Here is a 21,668-nt window from a genome sequence, read left to right on the forward strand (position 1 = left end):
TACAATTTTGATTACTGTAATGCTCCAGCTATAAATGCCATCAGATAAGGCCACAAGTGAATGACTTGGTAGTCATCATCTCTAAAGACATAATGTTTGTCTTATCTTGTTGGCAGGATTGTAGCAGACTTTAGGTGAAGTGAATCAGACCAGTTACAGACAATTGTCAGTGCTTTTGTTTCCACATTTAATTTAACTATGGTTAAACAAATTGGACAGAGGGTGTGCTGCCTGATTATTATGGTATCCTGAAGGCATGATGCGTTATAAGCCGAAAATTGTCATAAGTCGGAACATCAACAAATATCCTAAGAAAATCTTACTTTTAATGCTTTGGGTGCATTGAAAACTATGTAAACTGCTTTCTTTTTGCATTTTTCATCCCAATAACCTTCAAATATTGATTATTTTGCATTTTTGGTGTCATTTCATCTGCCAGATCAGTGTTGTAGGCGTCGTAACCCTGGAAATAATTTCTGATGAATATAATTGAAAAGCGCCTTAACCTCGGAATGTCGTAAGCCAAACCCGTCGTAACCTGGGGACTGCCTGTATTATAAGCAATCCCTAGTTATGGGTGGGGGTTCCCGGGGGGGGTTGTTATTGGTGCCAAAAATCCAGTTACTGTTTTCTCTAGACCATCCCCCTAAAACTGGTGCCGATAACTGGGGAGGGCCTATCATCATCCAGGTGCCATATCCCCAAGGACGTGGCAATTATGGCTCGCCATGCTTCTCTGTTTCTGGCTCTCTGCAGCAAATGAGCTGCAGACATTCTTCCTCCAGTCGTTCTCACCAATCCATTCATATATTTTTGTCTAGGTCTTCCTCTTGGGCCTATACTGAGAGTATTATTGAGACACGAATGTTATCAATTTTACCCATCTGAAAGAGTACGCACAGTAGAGCCCCGGACTTTGATGCTAATTCGTTCCTGGAGAAGCAATGAAATGCGATTTTGTCAAGATCTAAATGGATTTTTTCCAAAATGGATTAATCCGTTCTTGACCACCAGTTATTACCCTAACCTTCCCTTTTTATACAAAACATTACCCATAAATACAAATAAATAACAGTTAAATTAGTTCAGTATTAAATAACATCAGCACACTTTTTTTAATTTTTGAATATATATGGTAGTGAAATAACTGCCCTATGTACGTTCAATTCGGCCTTAATACAATGGTTGACCGAGCGCCATAGGCTAGGCTAAGTAGTATGTACTGTAAGGGGTAGGCATAATTATTGTTGTTAATAATAAAACATTGAAAATCAAGTCTAATTCTTACAGGAAATTAATAAAATATTAAAAATAAGCCAAATTATGTCTGTTATCGTAAACTTCAGAAAAATTCCTGAAGTTAATCGCTAGCTAGTGGCCATAACCAGCCGTAAACAGACGTAAACAAACCATCATACAGAGTCTACTGGGATACTGTATACAAAATAACTTTAAAATATCTTTCAGTTTGTGTTATGCTATTAGATTTTTTATTTTAAAGTATCATTGTAAAATAGGGGCACTTTTCATAGGCACTTTGTGCTTTATAGTTTGACATCATCATTATCAGTGGAATGGTACCAATTGGTAGTAGATCCTCATAATTGTACTCCTTTAAAATTGGAAACAATCCCGATACGTATTAAGGATAGCTGGGAGCTATTGATAGCTCAAAACCCTTTACGTAATTTGATTATAAAATACACTACCAAGAAATTATTGCCCCTTAACCCTTAAACGCTGAAGCGGTATTTTAAAAATCGTCTCCCGTATGCCGGCGGCGTTCACGAGTGAGCGCCGAAGCGAAAAAAGTTTTTTTTCGAAAATCACAGCACGCTTAGTTTTCAAGATTAAGAGTTCATTTTGGGCTCCTTTTTTTTTTGTCACTGCCTGAAGTTTAGTATGCAACCATCAGAAATGAAAAAATATCATTGTCATATATAAATATTGGGATATACAGTGTTCCCCCCGTATTCGCGTTCTCCGGATTCGCGGACTCACACATTCGCTAATTTTTCTTTGGAATTATCTAGAAATTATTTGCGGACGGACTCGCCCATTCGCGGAATTTTCCGACAAAAATAATCACTAATTAGTGTATTTTGATGTTTATTTTCATGACTAAATACATTTTTATGATACAAAAATGATTTACTAATTTTCAAATATTAATTTTGATTAATACTGTATTAGTAAGTTTAATAATTTTAAATGATATCACATAATAAAAAAAATAATTCTCTCTCTCTCTCTCTCTCTACTACAAAGATGTATGTTTTTTTGTATGATAAATAAATGATTTATTATTTTCAAATATTAATATTAATTTATACAGCAATAATATCAATTCATTAAAGAAAATACCATAGTGAAATAGTAAGATTTTAGCTTATAAATTTAAAAAGTTATGGAAGAACGAAGGAAATCCAAGTCAGATTCTTTCTCTAACTCAAGGTACTAAAACTCAGATATACGTATCAAGTTAAGTGACCGGAGGGGGAAGGAGCTGATTTGTGGCTGCCATCACGTGGGCATGAAATTTCCACCCCCCATCCTCTCTCTCTCTCTCTCTCTCTCTCTCTCTCTCTCGTCTCTCTCTCTCTCTCTCTCTTCTCTCTCTCTTCTCTCGTCTCTCTTCTCTCTCTCTCTCTCTCTTAAAGCGATGTATGAATATAAATTCATTAAAGAAAATACTAAAGTGAATTAGCAAGATTTTAGTTTATAAATAAAAAGAATTACGTAAGAAGAATGAAAGAAAATGCTCATTACCCCGCATCTCTCTCTCAGAATTCCAGTAGCAAGCCGAGTTGGCTGGGGTCCAACAACTGTGCTGCCATATCTTACGATAATGTAAACTCTCTCTCTCTCTCTCTCTTTTACTGAGATGAGAGAATTTCTATGGTACATGTGTATGTTTATTAATATTTTTGCATAATAATAATAATAGTAATATAACTATATTCAAAATTCATATGTGATAGTATTTTAAAGAAGTACAATAATCTATCCACTTCACTCTTTTTAAATAAGGACAACTCTCTCTCTCCTTCTTCTCTCTCTCTCTATCTCTCTCTCTCTCTCTCTCTCTCTCTCCTCTCTCTCTCTCTCGTCTCTCTCTCTCTCTCCTCTTCTCTCTCTTTCTCCTCTCCGTGCTCTCTCCATCTCTCTCATCTCTCTACTTCTCCTCGTCTCTCTCTCTCTCTCTGCTATTGGCTGTTTATATATTTCTAATGGTAAAATGTTTAAGATTACTTTAAAATGATATTTAATAATACCAATTCAATGGTATATTTGATGTAGGATAATACTTTAAATAGACATTTGGTATTTGTGACTTCACATTTCCATTGTTCCATTGTAAAAAGAAAATGGATGTCTCAAATAGTAACAGTATGAAAGAAAACGTGCATGACTGAATACTTAAGGGGGGACTGAATTATTTTCACATACGTAACTAAGTCATTCAGTACGTACATAGTATGTATTTATGTATAAACATAAAATGTAAGATTTACTTTAAAATAGTATTAATAATATTTCAAAGATTAATATGAACCATAATAGGATATTTTATGTATATTTGATGAAGGATGGTCTTTAAGGGATACTTTGGTATTTGCATGTTTAGGATAGGGGTTTATGAGCATTTTTAGAGGGGGTTCCAAACATTCGCGGATTTTAACTATTCGCGGGGGGGTCTGGTACACATCCCCCGCGAATATGGGGGGACCACTGTATGACACCGTGAAAAAAAATTTCATATATAATTGTATACAAATCGCGTTGTGAGCAAAACGGTTAAAGCTACAGTTATTTTTTTTTTCATTGTATTGTACACTAAATTGCGATCATTTTGGTATATAACACATTGTAAAACAATCAAGGCAACATAGAGAAAATATCAACAAAATGATGCAAAAGCTGTCTTCAAAAATTCACCATAAATCTAAATATTGTGCTAGACTTCCCGTTTGTTGTAAAATGAAGGTAATTGATTGAATATTACTTGACTGTAAGTGTTGTAGATTACTATTGCAGTTTTCGACCATTTTGGTCGAGTTAAAGTTGACCGAAGGACTAATTTTTACTACTTATCGTTATATATATATAAAAATATTTCAAAACTGATAAAAGCTACAACCATGGGTTGTTTTTAGTTGTATTCTACATGAAATTGCGCACATTTTCATATAGTATAAAACTTTATGTAACGGCTAATTTAAAATGGTACAAACATTATGACAATCGGACAAAAAAATTTCTGAATTTTTTCAGAAGTTACCGCGCGAACGTAAGGGAATTTTTTATTTTTTAAAAATTTACCATAAATCAAAATATTGTGCTAGAAACTTCCAATTTATTGCAAAATAAAGGTAAATGATTGAATTTTACTAGAATGTAAGAGTTTTACCTTTTTCAACCATTTCGGTCGAGTCAAAGTTGACCGAAGGTTGATATTTTGGCACTTATTGTTTTCTACATGAAAATATTTCAAAACTGATAAAAGCTACAACCATGGTTTGTTTTTTTGTTGTATTCTACATGAAATTGCGCACATTTCCATACATAAAACTTTTTGTAACGGCTAACTTAAAATGGTGCAAACATTACGACAATCGGACAAAAAAAATTTATGAAATTTTCGGAATAGTTACCGCGCTGACGTAAGGAAAAAGTTTTTTTTTTATAAATTCACCATAAATCAAAATATTGTGCTAGAGACTTCCAATTTGTTGCAAAATGAAGGTAAATGATTGAATATTACTAGAATATAAGAGTTTTAGCTTACAATTGCGTTTTTCGACCATTTCGGTCGAGTCAAAGTTGACCGGAGGTTGAAATTTTGGCACTTATTGTTATTTATATGAAAATATTTCAAAACTGATGAAAGCTACAACCATGAGTTGTTTTTCGTTGTATTCTACTTAAAATTGCACTCATTTTTACATATACTAATACTCCATGTAACGGCTAATATTAAATGGTGCAAAAATTATGTGAAAGTTATGAAATAATTTCTGAGATTTGTCGCTGCGCCTCGGTAACGATTGTAAACAAAACAACGCCTTGGTCCGTGAGCTCCCAACATCCCCTAAGGCGCGTGATTCAAAAGTTTTCGCCTAGTAGGCCTATAACTATTTTTCCGCGAATTTAAAAAAAAAATTTATGTCTACGTACCATACGTCCAATCGGCACCCGACAGACAATATTTATCAACGTTTAATGCGTCCAATCGGCGTTAAAGGGTTAATAAACAACAAGGCTCGAAGTCCAGCACAACTGGGAACTACAAGTTATGAGCATCGTAACTTTCGTAAGTCAAGCACGTCTGGGAATTACGAATATTGTGCACACTGCAAAATGTTTTGGCAGGCAAAAACACTGTCTGAAACTTTAAAAAAACATGTAGACTTTTTAAAATACGTATACTGCATTCATAAATAAAGTAGCTGCAATTCTTAAACCCAGCTTTCTTTTGTAAATTAAGTTCCATTCAGCATCTAAAGACAGTGATCATGTTGGGAAAATGAAATCAGCTGATATTTTAAGAGCATAAACAAAACCTTAATGTAAACAAAACCAGAATGCAAATGGCAGATCACTCGACTCGGTTCATATTATAAACAAAACCAGAATGTAAACAAAACCAGAATGCAAATGGCAGATCACTGTTCATATTATAATTCGATATGGTAATAATACATGCAGTATGATTCAATACAGTAAAACAAGGCTCTTATAAAATTGTTATTCTCAATCCACAAATGTTATCGACTTTTGCTAATGGATATGTGTCAGTTTAACAACCTAACCCAGGCAACAGAGTCTCTCTCTCTCTCTCTCTCTCTTCTCTCTCTCTCTCTCTCTCTCTCTCTCTCTCTGTCCTCTCAAAAACTCTCTCTCTCTCTCTCTCTCTCTGTGCTGGTTTTTTAAATTACAGATAAAGAGATTGTAAACCTTAGTGCAGACATAAGCAACCAAATAGAAAAACTGCCAATTGCCACGCCATTTGCCACTAGCATAAGAAAAGAAAAAGGCGCAGGCAAAATTGATGTTCAAAACTAGGAAAATCACACTTTTCTCTTATACAATTAAGTATTGTGCAACTTTTAAACCCAACTTTGTTAATTTACAAGAAAGTATCTAAATTTCATATCTTCTACCAGCCAGGTATTACGTAATGGCAATGAAGATATTGATAGCTCAATCAGCCAAGATTTTGAGAAGTAAACAATATCGAATGCAAATGGCATACGATGACAATGCTTATGTTATATAAAATATGTTTAGCTTTTTCAAATTATCATTTTCTAGAAAATATTTATGTTTAGGCTTTTAGACCTTTTCGGTTTTTAGAATCATGGATAGAGATCCTACTCCGGTATTAAAGTGAGAACTTGCTCATCCTAACTTCTAATTATGGTAATTAAGCTAATTGCTGTAATTAGTTCTTTTGTTTACATGTCAAAAGTTGTATCACTTGTGATTCACTTGAATAACCTACCGTTTTTAATATTATTATGTTACAAATTTTTTGTTTACAGTGTCGATAGTTTGCCGATAGTTGTGACTGTAACCAACTATTGATGCAACTATCAACACTTCAAGGGTTAGCCTATCATTAAAAATATCGGAAGGTTTTAAGGTTGTCACAGAATGCCTCTTACTTCACATATTTTCAGTAATCTTAAGTTCAATTGTGGTTCTTACCGTTTTCCTCACCAAATGAGCATGTGAAGAATGCCTATTAGTGGCGACTGACTGAACCACTTTTGTTTACAAAAATCATATGATTCCTTGGGTCGGTTTCTGGATTTTTGGTTGAGCTCAGATGCAACATTTAATCAAAATTTTCCATTGAAATCCGATTATTTTGAGTTCTAATACGATAAAGGTCTGGGTCTCTACTGTACATAGTTATAAATCAACCAACACCAGTTAAGTCACGAATTATCTTTTATATGTTAATGAATGGCATGGTTACATATATAAAAATGTCCAAACATTTCAGCAATTATAAGAGAGTAGTTGGCAGATACATGTGAAGAATTTGTTCTGCCTTGCACCATGAATGTTAGCACTGAATTAAGTTTCACATGGTTTCATGAAAGCATGATGTAAAAATTTTTGGGGGGCTGAAAATCCTTAATTTTTCTCTTTTTCTGCCTGGCTTACTTTGTAAGTTCCTTTTTTATCACAATTTTTGCCTCATCAATATTGTTTTTGGTGTTATTATAAACAGTACAACTGTATTCATCAATAGTACATAAAAAATATCATCATGACATTTCTCTTTGTGGGGTCAAATATTCTCTATTCTCTTCACTCTTAAGCCCTGCATTTTTTGTTTGAACCTCTTATTAGCTTTGGGCCTTCATCTATCGCTTTTTTGATATACGTACTGGATTTACCAACTTTATAACGACAGTAGTAATTGCTTCTTTCTCCTGACCACATGGCCAAGAAGTCTCAGTCTTTGAGGGGATGTTCTACCATTTTTCACTTTAGCACTAACTAGATTCTGAAAAACCTTTTTTTTGCAATAGAATCCTCTTGGTGTGTGCAACAAATAATCTCTGCATTTTGTGGTTATACCTCAAATATCTTTTCTAATGCTTGTAACTCTAAGTAGAAAAGAAGAGCCCTTCACATACACAAGGGATATTTACTTTGTTTAATATTATGAGACACTTGTTTACCCTCAACCCAGCTTGTTTTCCACTACCTCCTGACTTGTGGGGAAACTGGTAAAACCATAGATAAAAAGCATGATGTGAACACTGAAATGTATTTTTTTGTCACAACTTGGAGAATTAGCCAGCATCGCACATTTAGTGATGGCATGCAACAAGGACTTATTGTGCATTGTCTCCTTGTCCATTTGGTTATGCAAAAGGTAACTAGTTTGCTGTGATATAACTATTAACTGGTGGGAAGAAAAGCTGCTGTTTAGAACTCAATGTGAGTTAGTAGATTTACTGGTTATCCTTTCCTTCTTGGTATTCCACCAAGAAAGCAGTTTACTTGAGGCCTAGAAGAATGGAATTTGCATTTTACTTGCAGTTAGTGACTGTTACAGCAAGAATTTTTGTTTTTAGATGAATCAATATGATGAAAGGGTTTAGGGAGGAATGAAGAGGTTGTAATGCATTACTTCTCTTGATTAACAATTGATTGAGTCTGACACATTGCCACAGCCTTTGTCAAGTTAATACTATTGTAGTTCATAAAAAAATTTGTTCATACATATTCAGTTTTACTTCCCACTCTCCTTTTGTACATTCTGTAGGTGATTTATATTAGAAAATTTTTCAACTTTCATAATGTAAAATCATTATTAAACCTTGGTGTAAGTAATGGTACGTATATCCTTTCAGGAAAGAATTTTGAAATATAGTGTAATTACCATGTCATTTGGTTTCTTGGGCATGCAATGTATGCAATTTAAAAATGTTGCCAGACAACTTGCCAAGTACAGAGTACACAAAAGCAACTTTGTAAGGCAAAAATCTTGTTTCATGGGAATTGATGTGGAGAGGGGATCAGTATGAGAACTGAGGATGTTAGTTGAAATTAAGGATTGGTGTTTACTGTGATAATATGAAGTAGAGATTGGTGTCTGCTGTTTTTGAAAATATATTTGACATCTTGCATGATCCTATGTGTGTTTGTATGTGTAATGTGTGACTTCTCACTCACTTTTTAGATTTGTATTATAATGTTATTAATATTTATTGCAAGCTGCCTCTCCATTATTAAGAAAATTCATTTTAGCATCATGAGGATGAGAGAAATGAAAGGTGACATGAACATATTTCATTATAATATACTGTACGTTGAAATAGAACAAGGCTTAAAAGTCCATTAACTCTGAAAATAGGAACAAATTGAAGGAAGGGAACGAAACCAAGAAACTATACAGTTTCATATATGTATATATCAATACAATTTCATGACTTTTGAGTACTTATTTGCATTAATTTTTCTGCCTGGAAGACTGTTCATGGGGAAAATTGGTAAAATTCCTGTAGGAAATTCTTGTACATTATTTAAATTGTCATTAACCAAGGCCATGCATATTTGTTCTTTTTTGCATATTTTGTTTTATTTTATTTTTTAACCTCTTGCAAATAAATATGTAGTCCATGTATGGAATGAAATTTTTTGTTGCCTTTTGATGATTACACTGTTTAACTGAAGTTGCTTCGTCATGTAATCGCTAAATAAAATGCAATTGGCTCTTTAGTCTTGCTGTGTAATAAGTATAAAAAAAATGTGGACATTTACCCTTTGACCTTTTTCAGCCATTAACTACTTTTTACCGAATGATTTAAATGAATGACAACTTTGAAAGCTATTGGCAGTAAATTTATGAAATTTGATTTGCAGAATGTTGTCAGTGATTATGACAACTTAAAATGAAAACATTTGCTATAAATGGATGATGTTTTAAAATTTTGTTTTATTTGTTAGTTCTTAATTTCAAAGTTGAAATGATTTATGTAATTGATACCCGTGAACTTAGATATGTGGCAGAATGAGTACAGTACTTTACCAGGGTAGTTCCTCGCTGGCCGAGTGGTTTTCGAGCTGGGCTGCCAATCCGGTGGTCTCAGGTTCGATTCCCGGCTCGGCCAACGCGGAATCAGAGAAATTTATTTCTGGTGATAGAAGTTCATTTCTCGATATAGTGTGGTTCGGATCCCACAATAAGCTGTAGGTCCCGTTGCTAGGTGACCAATTGGTTCCTAGCCACGTAAAAATATCTAATCCTTCGGGCCAGCCCTAGGAGAGCTGTTAATCAGCTCAGTGGTCTGGTAAAACTAAGATATACTTAACTTAACTTTACCAGGGTAAAGGGGGAATGGTGCTTGTCTTCAGGAATATGTGGAAGAATCGGTTTAGAGTTTATCCACCTATAGTTAAACATACTAAGATGTTTAATTCAGTGGTCTGCTGAGTATGTGTCAGTACAAAATCCGTTCCTCATCATGCATTATTCAAGTTTGTAGACAGGTTTCAAATGTATGATGTCTTGACACTGGTATTCTGTGTGAGTACGAAGTCTATATATTCCTTGAAATCTAGTTTTTTGGTTGTGAGATTGGGGGCTTATGTTACACTGTTTAAAATATAGTAGAATTTAGCACTGAACATTATCATTAGACTTATGTATGTATGTAGCCTCTTTTTCAGAGTAGTGTATGTCTGTACAGATTCCTTGATGTGCAATCTTTTGCGTGTTTTAACCGGTTTCCAGCTTGGCGCGCTAAAATTTATCCTATTGTTAAGACCAAAAGTTTGTTAGCTATGAAAAGTACAAATTGATTAAAAATTTGTCATTTTGCTAATGGTTATTGTTTGTCAGCGGTAGACTTATAGCATATTTGCTGCTGTTACTTCAGTCTTACAAAGAATTGTGCATGTAGGTTTGTGGATTAAGATAGGAAGTAATAAAATATTTTCATGTTTTGTATTACTTGTGCGGTTTGTGTTGCCCTACATAAGTCGTGTTTTTGTTGGTTACTATGATTTGCATTGGTTAATTATGGTTTTGTTTTTGCCTAATGACCAGCTCTGATAGTTTTTGGTGCATTTTTAGTGATGGGTCACATCCATAAAGAGGTTACTGGTTGCATACGAAGTATTCTTGGTAGCGATTGTAGATTACGGCTTTGTTAATAAATTTGTAATTTTTAACATATTCAGTCAACCTGTTTTCCAAAGCAAAGCAAAATATATTAGCATACTTTTGATAAACAGTGGGTTTGGTAGAAAAAATACTAAGCATAAAAGTCAAATACTTAAAAGAAGTTTTGAGGTAATTAGCTAAATACTTCACCTGTGCTTAGTCTTGTGTTACAATATTACAGATGCTTCCACATTTTCTATTACGTTTTGATGACTCGAGAATGGTAGAGGATTTGAGTGGGCTAGTGGTTTATATTTGATTTGAGAGTGCTAGTTTTTGTTTTATGTGGTGTGAAGCAAATTTTTTTTACTGATTTGGTCTTCATAATACTTTATTTGGAACTGAGGATATAGTATATGGTATTTGTGTTTGCCAAAGCTATATTTTTCAACTTGGAAGAGGACATATAAACTACTTTTATCCCTGATTATCACTCATCTTTACCTTAGTTTCAAATTGTAGTCTCTCTCTCAAGTCTGTATTTTTCCAAATCAGTGCAGTTCAGTTACTCTGGGAAATTATTGTAGCTTTCGGATATTTAGTACGGAGGAAGGATTGTTTCCACACCTTTAGGGTCATGGTGGCTTATGTATTGCCTGGACTTCAGTGTAGTGGTGCCAGATTCAAGCCCCACTCATGGTTTGCTTGATTTCACTGGCAATACTAGTTGTGGGTCTTTGGGAAGCCCATAGGTTTACTTCCAGAATTCATCAGCAACCACTGTTTGGTTCTTGGTCCTAAGGGGGCTTTGGCATTGATTGATTGTAGGTTTTTATGCATAATCTCATGAGGATCATGCACCAGTGCAATGGCATGTCCCTTGCCTGTACTCCTCAGAAGTGACCCTTGAACCTACCTAAATATGAAGTCTGTGGTTGTGAGAAAACTAAGATTTTTTTTATTGCAAGTAGTACAGTCTCACTGTCAAGTAATTGTAGATATTACTACATCTAATGAAGGGAACCCATAAAATCTAAAAAGAGCAGATTTCTCTCTCTCTCTCTCATCCCAAGAGTATATTGTATATTATTAATATAAAGAAGATCTTGAATGGTGAGTCAGGCGTGAAAGTATTGATAAGTGAAAGATAAAAGCAATACCTTTAGTTTAATGCTACTGCATTAATTTTACTTACTTTGTAAGTATATGCCATAATAAACATAACATTGATTAGGTAACTACTTCTTACCCTGCCTTTTTATTTTTAATGGCATTTCATAGATTTCTTATTAGCAACTTTCGGTTAGGAAGTTTTTTTTTTTTTTTTTTTTTTTTTTTTTTTTTCTCTCTCTCTCTCTCTCTTCTTCTCTCTCCTTCTCTCTCTCTCTCTATCTCTCCCTCTCTCTCTCTCTCTCTTCTCTCCCTCTCTCTCTCTCTCTCTCCCACTTTAGACCTCATAAGGCATAAGATTTTATGTACCTGTTACTCTTCTGTTCACCTTTTTCAACTTGCCTGTGTTGTGATTTTCACTTGTTTGAGAGAAGCTCCTTTGGGCAATTTTTATGATATTAAAAACACAAGTCAGGTACAGGCAGTCACAGATTATCGGTGGGCTCGCTTAATTGCGATGCAGTTTTATGGCGCTGTAAATCCGCGATTTATGGAACGCACCATGTTCTGGTTATCGGTGCCGTAAGTGTCATAATGGCAGTTTTTGCTTATCAGCACCCCGCCATGAACAGAACTCCTTTTGATAACCGGCTGTTGCCTGCATCCATTGCATAATGAAAACAGTATATGTTCTTTGGAAAGTTTTTAATAGTGTAAAGCATTGTGTATTTCAGTATTAATCTTTCTACAGAAAGAAATTTGAAATGTCCCTTGTCATGATTTTTAAAAATATATAATATATATACTATTTATAAAAGCTCGCAAACTTGAATCATTAGGAAAGACTAACTTTCAAGCTTATAAAGTTATGATTGTCAAATGGAGTCTTATTAGTGTAAGGAGACTTGTATGTCTATGTCTTACCAACTCTGGTTTATCAGAATCCCATATGGTTACTTTTCCTGTTGAGAAATGTTATTTGCAGAAACATCAAAACTTACGGGATGATGAAAATTTTTTATAACGTGTAGACTAGATTTTTGTAGAGAAAATGAATACAGGCAGTCCCTGGATATTATATAAGATATATATATATTATATATATATATATCTATATATATATATAGATATATATCATATATATATTATATATATATATATTATATTTTTTGGGGGGGGGGGGGGGGGTTCAGTTTTTCAACATGGTGCTGATAAGTGAAAACTGCTATCAGCTGAAACTTGGAGATTTATTGGGCTTATAGCCCTGATATCCGTTAATGTTGCTGACAACGGTTAATGGCGCCTCCTTTGGGTACGTTATGGTGCCAATAACTGGAACTCGGTGTGTTATGGCGTCATAAATCACTGGTTTTATGGTGCTGGACAAGTGCCATAAAGCTGGATCGCCATTAACTGAGTCCACCGATAACCGGGGAGAAGTGCATGTGATTATTTTTATTGTGAAAACCTCGCATTTTATTCCTCAACATTGAGTCTAAGATGAGTAAACAACTTCTATGATAGTAGCAAAACAAGTGAACGATTACTGAATGTAAGATGCAATTGTTAGTATGGATGGCGTAACTTGAATGATTGTATGTTATGGCTTCTTATGGCTTCCGTGTGTGTGTTTCACTGTTATGTACAGTTGGTTTGTGAAACAAAAGTACAGTGGAACCTTGACCTTCGACTGAATTAATTTAAGAGTTTTCCAAGGTACGAGTCTTCACTCGGTCATTTTTTTGCTTTATGCGAGCAAAAAATTGAGGTACGAGCTCAAGATGCCTCTGCTACATAGGTGACATAATGAAATTTAAGATTAACTAAGAAGAAAAAGTAAATATGTATCTTTACCATAGATCTTTTAAAAAGTTATACATTACTTCACTGTATCCAGTAATATAGTATGTACGTATTCTCTTAACCCTCTTACGCCGAAGCCCTAAAAATTAAAACCTCTCCTGTATGCCGGCGCCGGTTTGGAGTGAGAGCGGAAGCGGAAAAAATAATTTTTTCAAAAAATCACAGCGCGCTAAGTTTTAAAGATTAAGAGTTCATTTTTGGCTCATTTTTTTGTCATTGCCTGACGTTTAGTATGCAATCATCAGAAATTAAAAATAATATCATTATCATATGTAAATAATGCGAGATATGGTAGCGAAAAAAAAAATTCATAGATAATTGTATTCAAATCACGCTGTGCAAAAAACAGTCAAAGCTAAAGAGTTACTTTTTTTTTCGTTGTATTGTACACTAAATTGCAATAATTTTGATATATAATACATAGTAAAACAATAAAAGCAACACCGGAAAAATATTATCACAAAATGATGTACGAATTCGTAACGCGCGGACGTAAAAAAATTTTATTTTCAAAAATTCACCGTAATTCTAAATATTGTTCTAGAGACTTCCAATTTGTTTCAAAATTAATACAAATGATTTAATATTACGATACTGTAAGAGTTTTAGATTAGAATTGCAGATTTCGACCATTTCGGACGAGTTAAATTTGACCGAATGTCGAAATTTTTATATATATATATTTTTATATGCACATATTTCGGAGATGGAAAAATTTGCGCACATTTTGATATATGAAACTATAAAACGGCTAATATGAAAAGGAGCAAATATTAGGATAATGCGATGTACGTATTTCGGAGACTTGCGGCCGCGAATCGGCGCGCGGAGTGAAGGTAAATATATTTTTCAAAAATTCACCATAAATCACAATATTGTTCTAGAGACTTCAAATCTGTTTCAAAATGAAGAAAAATGACGGAATATTACTAGGCCGTAAGAGTTTTAGCTTACAATTGCGTTTTTCAACTATTTCTGTAGTCAAATTTGACCGAACGTGATTTTCTTTCTATTTATCGTGATTTATATGCAAATATTTCTAAAAGAGAAAAGCTACAACCTTCAATCATTTTTAGTTGTATTCTACATGAAATTGCGCACATTTTCATATATAAAACTTTATGTAACAGCTAATTTTAAATGGTGCAAACATTTCGACAATCGCACAAAAAAAATTCTGATTTTTTCGGAAGAGTTACCCCGCGGACGTAACGAAAATGTTTTTTTTTTTTTTTTTTTTTTTTTTTTTTTTTTCATAAATTCACCATAAATCAAAATATTGTGCTAGAGACTTCTAAGTCGTTGCAAAATGAAGGTAAATGATTGAATATTACTAGAATATAAGAGTTTTAGCTTACAGTTGCGTTTTTTTACCATTTCGGTAGAGTCAAAGTTGACCGAAAGTTGAAATTTTTACACTTAACGTTATTTATATGAAAATATTTCGAACCAGATAAAAGCTACAACCATGGGTTGTATTTTGTTGTATTGTGCATAAAATTGCGCACATTTCCATATATAAAACTTTATGTAACGGCAAATTTAAAAGGGTGCAAACATTAGGACAATCGCACGAAAAAATTTATCGGAAGAGTTATCGCACGAACGTAAGGAAAAAGTTTTTTCATAAATTCACCATAAATCGGAATATTGTGCTAGAGACGTCCAATTTGTTGCAAAATGAAAGAAAATGATTGAATATTACTATAATATAAGAATTTTAGCTTACAATTGCGTTTCTCGACCATTTCGGTAGAGCCAAAGTTGACCGAAGGTTGAAATTTTTGCACTTATCGTTATTTATATGAAAATATTTCAAAACTGATAAAAGCTACAATCATGAGTATTATTTTGTTGTATTTTACATGAAATTGCGCAAATTTTCATATATAATACTTTATGTAAAGGATAATTTAAAATGGTGCAAAAATTATGTCAGTGACGAAATAATTTTTGAGATGTGTCACTGATACTTTTTAGTGCGATAAGAAAGAAATTCGCGCTTGCGCGCCTGCGTAGCGATTTTAAACAAAACAATGCCTTGATCCGTGAACTCCCAGCATCCCCCAAGGCGCGTGATTCAAAATTTTTCGGCTGGTAGGCCTATAAGTATTTTTCCGCGAATTTTTAAAAAAACTTTTTTGAGCCGACGTATGATACGTCCAATCGGCATACGGGAGACATTTTGACTCGACGTTTAATACGTCCAATCGGCGTAAGAGGGTTAATATTGTATCATAAAATACTAACTTAGCAGTCAATGTTTTGGTTTGGAAATCAGCTGATGGCAAAAGAGTTTATTTCACTATATTTAATTAAATTCTGAGTGAATTTTCTTGCTTCCAGATTGTGTTAGCAGCATGTTTATTGAGTACAACAATTATGTGATTCAGTTCGCTATTTTCACTTTCATCATAATATGAGCTTTACATTTTTTTTTTAATTTTTATCAGCGTGAAAACAACAGTAAAATATGTTCTTTCAAGCCCCGTAGTTTGGATTATAGAATATTTTCTCTCAATTTTATCCACGGTTGTGTTTGATGGCATAAGTTTACGGGAGTTCTATCCCTGTTACCAATGCGTGATGATAGTTATTAGCAGCTTGAACAGTTTTCTCAGCTTCAGCTACAACTAGGTTTAAATTTAACAGTACTATATATCCTTGTTGAACTTTGATCTATAGTGAATAAAGTTATTACATGAAAATATCTCGGTCCTATTCTACATAACATCATTTATAACATAACTACGGTAATTGTTTACTATCTTACGATGGTTGAAATACAAGGCAAATAGATGATGTTATCCAATTCGGTTGTACTTGGCAAAAAAAGTTGTTTCTCGTTTGGTTGTTCATGGCTGTACGCATTTACACAAGGAGTTTGACATTAAAACAATACTTTCATCATTATCTTTTAACTAGATGGGATAAAGTTAGGCTATTGTAATTTGGTCTCTCTCGCTCCTGTAGGCTATCGTAAAATTGGATTTTCGTAAGACGAATTATCGTAACTTGAACACATGTACTTGGTATATAAACATTATTTTATCTACTACATACTCTATTATATTTGTATAATATATTTGTTATTTAGAAATGTATTTTCCTTATTTAATAATGTGAAACATCAAAATATGGGGTGGCATTTTGAGGGTTGGAATGGATGAAGAGTATTTTAATTATTTTCAATGGGTAAAATTGATTTGATTTGCAAGCATATTGAGCTACGAGCTCAGCCACGAAACTAATTTAACTCATAGGTCAAGGTACCACTGTGGTGTGAATTATGATCCCTCGTACAATTTTCAACTCTTAATATAGTATGTAGTATTTGAGACAGTTTTCAAGGGGGGTAAAATATGTGCTAGTTAGGCTTCCACAGTTATACACACTGATCTATCAACTTAATCAGTGCAAATATTTAATTAGTACTCGTTTTTCTCATTATTTTGTTCGTTTATCTGTTGATGCTGCCTCTTAAGTTTTTAAGTCTTGCGGATGTAGGTAATTATGTTAGTTTATACAGATAATTAGTTATGGATTTGTAACGTTTACTCTCCTTTTAATTTTCAAAAATTTTTGACCAACTCCAAATTTTCTTTGCAGATGGCTCGTCGAAAGAAGAACGAGGTTGTGGCTGAAGCAAAGGTGAAGAGCCAGCCATCTGATTCTACAGTTGAAGAAAGTGACCAGAATCAGCAAGAAGCTGACAAGAATGAAGTTGGGAAGCCATTAAACAAAGATGCGGAAAAAGACGGGCAGAACCAGAAGGATCCCAATGGTGATATACAAGAGGGGAGATCTTCAAGGAGGAGTTCCAGGAGCAAAAGCCTTGACGAGGCAAATGACAATAGTAAAGACATCACACAAGATGGCGAGGCCAAACAGACGGGGTCCTCAGAGGTTAACACCTCTCATAGGCGCTCCAGGAGTCAGAGTTTGGAAAAGGACAGTGGCAGTGTTCCCTCCAGAAGGAATAGGAGGAGAGGTTCAAGAAGTGAAAGTACTGAGAATGCAAATGAAGACAGTGAGAAAGATGAGAATTCTCTCGGTGGTCAGAAGCTTAAAAGCATCGAGGAGGAGGTCGTGGAGAGCTCCCTGAAGATCCGTGATGATGATCTCTTCTTGGACCAGGATGAGGAGTCTCAAGATCCCCAAGAAGAGACAAAAGAAACTGAAGAGGATCAGGAGTCCGCTGCCAAGGAGAAGAGGCCCTTCTCTGCTGGAGGTGAGCAGGGAAAATCTAAAAAGAGTCAAGATGAGAAGGAGAACTTAGATAACAGTAGTAAGAACAAAGATGACAAAAAGAAGAGAAAAGAAAAGGAGGACAAAGGCAGAAGGGATGAAGGGAAGAAGAGACGTTCCAGTAGTCACAAGGATACTGAAGAAAAGGGAACTAAAGACTCCAGAGAGAATGAGGCCGAGAAGAAAGACTCTGGAAAACATGGCAAGACTGATAAAGATGATGACCCAGATAGCAGGCATGCCACCAAGAAACCAAGGGATCGATCCAAGTCTCGCAGCCGGTATGTTGCTCTTACAAGTTTTTATTTCTGTTGCCTTTACATTGTGGTATTATAGGAGGATTTATTTTCAATTATTTTTATTCTTTTACAGTTCGTGTGTTTATATTTCAATTTGGAATGACCTAGAAATAAGAAAAAAGCTTAATTTCATCATATGGCTTAATAACAAAAATTTATAATACACTACAGTGATATTGTAATTTTCACATTAGTGTTTTTATATTTTTTGAAGTGTGATGACTTGAATATCTATGTATTGCCCCTTGGATTGCTATTTTTTTTCAATTAGCCCAAACTTTTTGCGTAAGATTTTTTATTAAGTTTTCTGTATACTGTTCCCATTACCTTTTTCTTGAGGAATGTTGTTTTTATAAAGAACTTGAAATATCCGTGCAGTCATTAAAAAACTTGCAGTTTTTCACTGCAGAGCTGATTGTTCACTGCAGAGCTGTTTGTTAGAAGATCGTTTCAATGACAATTTCATACATTTTATATTCAAGAATGGGTTTTGGGGGAGAACTGCAAAAGATGGAAATTCTGTCCATAGCATAAATAACCAAACATGTAGTTCCCTTGTCAGTCACTTGCAAATTTATAAAATGATAAAACACTATAAAGATTTCTAAAACCTTAACCTTGCAACCGTAATCAGAATGTGAAAAAAAAAAAAAGTAGAAAGTTGCGTTGAAATTTGAGAGTAATGCTTTCGTATCTTCCACATTTTTTAATAGAAAAAAGTTTTTAATCTTGAGCATAATTAGCATTACCGAGGGTCAACTGTGTTTATGTGATTTGGCCTCAATGTGATTAATGGGTATGCAGTGAAGTGATAAATTTCTTATTTAGTCGTGTCTTCACATGCCCAGCAACTATATAAAATAAATGTATCATGTCTTGTTTTAGAACAAAGGCCAATGATGAGTAAAGAATGTGACTGATCTTATTAAATTATTCTATGATTATACTTGTGACTTGGTTCACAGAATGAATTTTGTAATGACATGAAGTTAGAATGGCATGCAGGCTTATAACTTTCTGAAAATTGGTATGGGAATATTAGCCTAGAAATTTAAACTGGTGTTGATCATTTATTTCTGAATGGTGAAAGTCTTATGAAGTTTTGACTCTGGCAAGTACCAACTTAATATTTCTGTAATTCAGGTTTGTATTTTTCACGGATCTGTGTTTTGTAGTTCCAGCGACTCGTCGCGATCGCCATCTCCAAAGAAGTCGAGGCATGATCTCTCTCGCAGGCGCTCTCAGGATGAGAGGAAGGAGGGTAAAGAAAACGATAAGAAAAAAGATTCAAGACACCACAAGGATAGCAATGATGAATCCAAAGAGGCTCCTAAACCTAAGCTCCTTCGAAATGAACCAAAAGGTCCTCCAGAAGATGCTGAAAATGATCATAGAAAGAGTAGGAAGGATTCTCTCATGGATGACAAGTAGGTAGACCAGAGTGCTTGTAACTGAAGAATATTGAAGGCTTGTTAGTACAGTATGTTAGTACAGTATGTGGAAGAGTCAAGTAATAAATCAACTTAAGCCGTAATAATTATTATAGGTTATTTGTTTGTTGAATATAATTAAGATAATTGCAACCAGTTGTTGGTGCATCACCTTTAGTAATTTTTTTACATTTATTTATTTCAGATCACACAGTGATGCTTCGAAGTCTCCTTCCCCCAACAAAGCACGTGGTCGTTCTTCCTCCAATTCTTCCGATAGTTCCAGGTCAAGATCTGGATCTAGACGCAAGAAGTTTGATTCCAGCAAGCATGGCTCAGGAAAAAGACGTTCATCTAGAGATGGATCCCCGGATGGTGACAAATCTTCACACAAACCGATATCTTTCCATGGATCAGATAGAAGATCGAGACGGTCCCATTCACGATCAAGGTATGGCGGTTGTTTTACAAACACTTAGAAATTTTGAGAAGCAAAATGAACACAAACACCACCCTACTTATGAACATCATCTTAAAAACATTCAGGGATGCAAACAGATGTGATTGGAAATTAAAGTTGTGTTCAGAGCACTCCCCTTTGTCACCCATGAGTTCAGATTTTGCCGTCCGGTCCTATTCTATACATACTGTACTGTATATACATTGTATTTTTTTATGATTAAAAAAATGCACAGTACTGTATTGATTTTACATCATTCTGTACTTGAGTGGGCAGGAAGATTATGGTAACCAACATTCAAACAATTCAGCATACAAATGACTGTCTGAAATGTAACTCATTTGTCTGTATCTATAACCAGATGTTTTACCAGGGCTCTGTTTTTAAGTGCTGTACATTTGTTTGTTGTGATATTCAGAGCTAACAAAATAGAAATCTGTTGAGTTCTATAGTGAAGGACATAGAATACAGTGTACATATCTGAAGGTCCTTTCTGTCTCCCACTAGGTGGTCTTGCTATTTTGCATTAGAAAGGAGAAAGAATGGATGGAAATATTACTTTTTGTCCAAAAAAAAAAAAAAAAAAAAAAAAAAGTAGGTATATAAGAGTGGACAGCTGTACAGTGGTCCCCCCTGTATTCGTGGGGGATGTGTACAGACCCCCCCTTGAATAGTTATAATCTGTGAGGAGTTTGAACCTGTATAAAATTGCTGAAAATGGCCTATTTTGTTGGTTAAAACTCAAGAAAAACCCACTATAAGTATGTATATATATTTTTTTTAATAGTTTTATCACAAAAAGTGCATTTATGATGAAATAGAAGAAAAAAAAACAATTTGTGGTTATTTCTCATAGAAAAATACCGTAAATACACAAACTTCCCGCGAATAATGGGTAGATATGGTCCAGAGAGAAATCTGCAAATATGGGGGACCCACTGTATATTGATTGTGTGATTTCCAATTTAAATTGAATTTGTTATAAAATATTTTTTTTTTAAATTTTGGTAACAGGTCTCCAAGGTCTAAGTCACATAGAGGAAGATCACGTTCGAGAAGTCCAAGGAGAGGTTATTCACGTACTAGCAGTAGGAGGGATCGCAGGCACTCAGATAGAAGTGAGCATGACGAGGAGAAAGAAAACAAAGAAACTAAAGTTACTATTGACTATTCAAATTTTAAATCTGTTAGGAAAGGTGAGTGATATGAAAGTGTGTGTATTTTTACATGTTCATTTTCATTCAATATTTACAAAATCCAAAAATTGTTCTTCAAATTAGAGTTTTTCATCATAATTTGCACCATATAGACAAAATCTTTCTTTTTATAGAAAGAATTTTATTCTTGGCCATTTTATTTCCTTTTACAGTAAGTTTGTCCAGGACTAAATCACGTGAAGATGAAAATATCCAAGATGGGGAGAAACCAAAGAAATGCAAGTGGGGTAATTCAACAAAAAAGACAGCTGTGGATATATCCTCTGCTTCACTGAAGGTAAGTTGGGAAATATATCTCATTTTCTTTAAGTTATCAGGAAAGTTATTCAGTGAACAGAAGTACAAAATCTAGACCATTTCTCCTATGATGAATCTGATAACTGAGTATGCTGCTAAGTTTAGCAATGT

The 21,668-nt window shown here is 34.3% G+C and overlaps 1 protein-coding gene across 3 annotated transcripts in view; it reads left to right on the plus strand.

Moving 5' to 3' along the window:
- LOC135204310 (uncharacterized) overlaps positions 1-21,668 on the plus strand; it is an 83,817-nt gene that overhangs the window by 56,219 nt on the left and 5,930 nt on the right. For all 3 annotated transcript variants that reach the window (XR_010312169.1, XM_064234476.1, XM_064234475.1), the window contains exons 6-10: positions 17,216-18,135; positions 19,329-19,580; positions 19,789-20,034; positions 21,058-21,239; positions 21,413-21,537. Coding sequence is in view for 2 of the 3 variants with exons in the window: in XM_064234476.1 (XP_064090546.1) it covers positions 17,216-18,135; positions 19,329-19,580; positions 19,789-20,034; positions 21,058-21,239; positions 21,413-21,537 (1,725 nt within the window). In the remaining variant the exon portion in view is untranslated. The remainder of the gene's footprint in view (positions 1-17,215; positions 18,136-19,328; positions 19,581-19,788; positions 20,035-21,057; positions 21,240-21,412; positions 21,538-21,668) is intronic.

Source organism: Macrobrachium nipponense, chromosome 44, assembly GCF_015104395.2.
Source record: "Macrobrachium nipponense isolate FS-2020 chromosome 44, ASM1510439v2, whole genome shotgun sequence".
NCBI classification, from domain to species: domain Eukaryota; kingdom Metazoa; phylum Arthropoda; class Malacostraca; order Decapoda; family Palaemonidae; genus Macrobrachium; species Macrobrachium nipponense.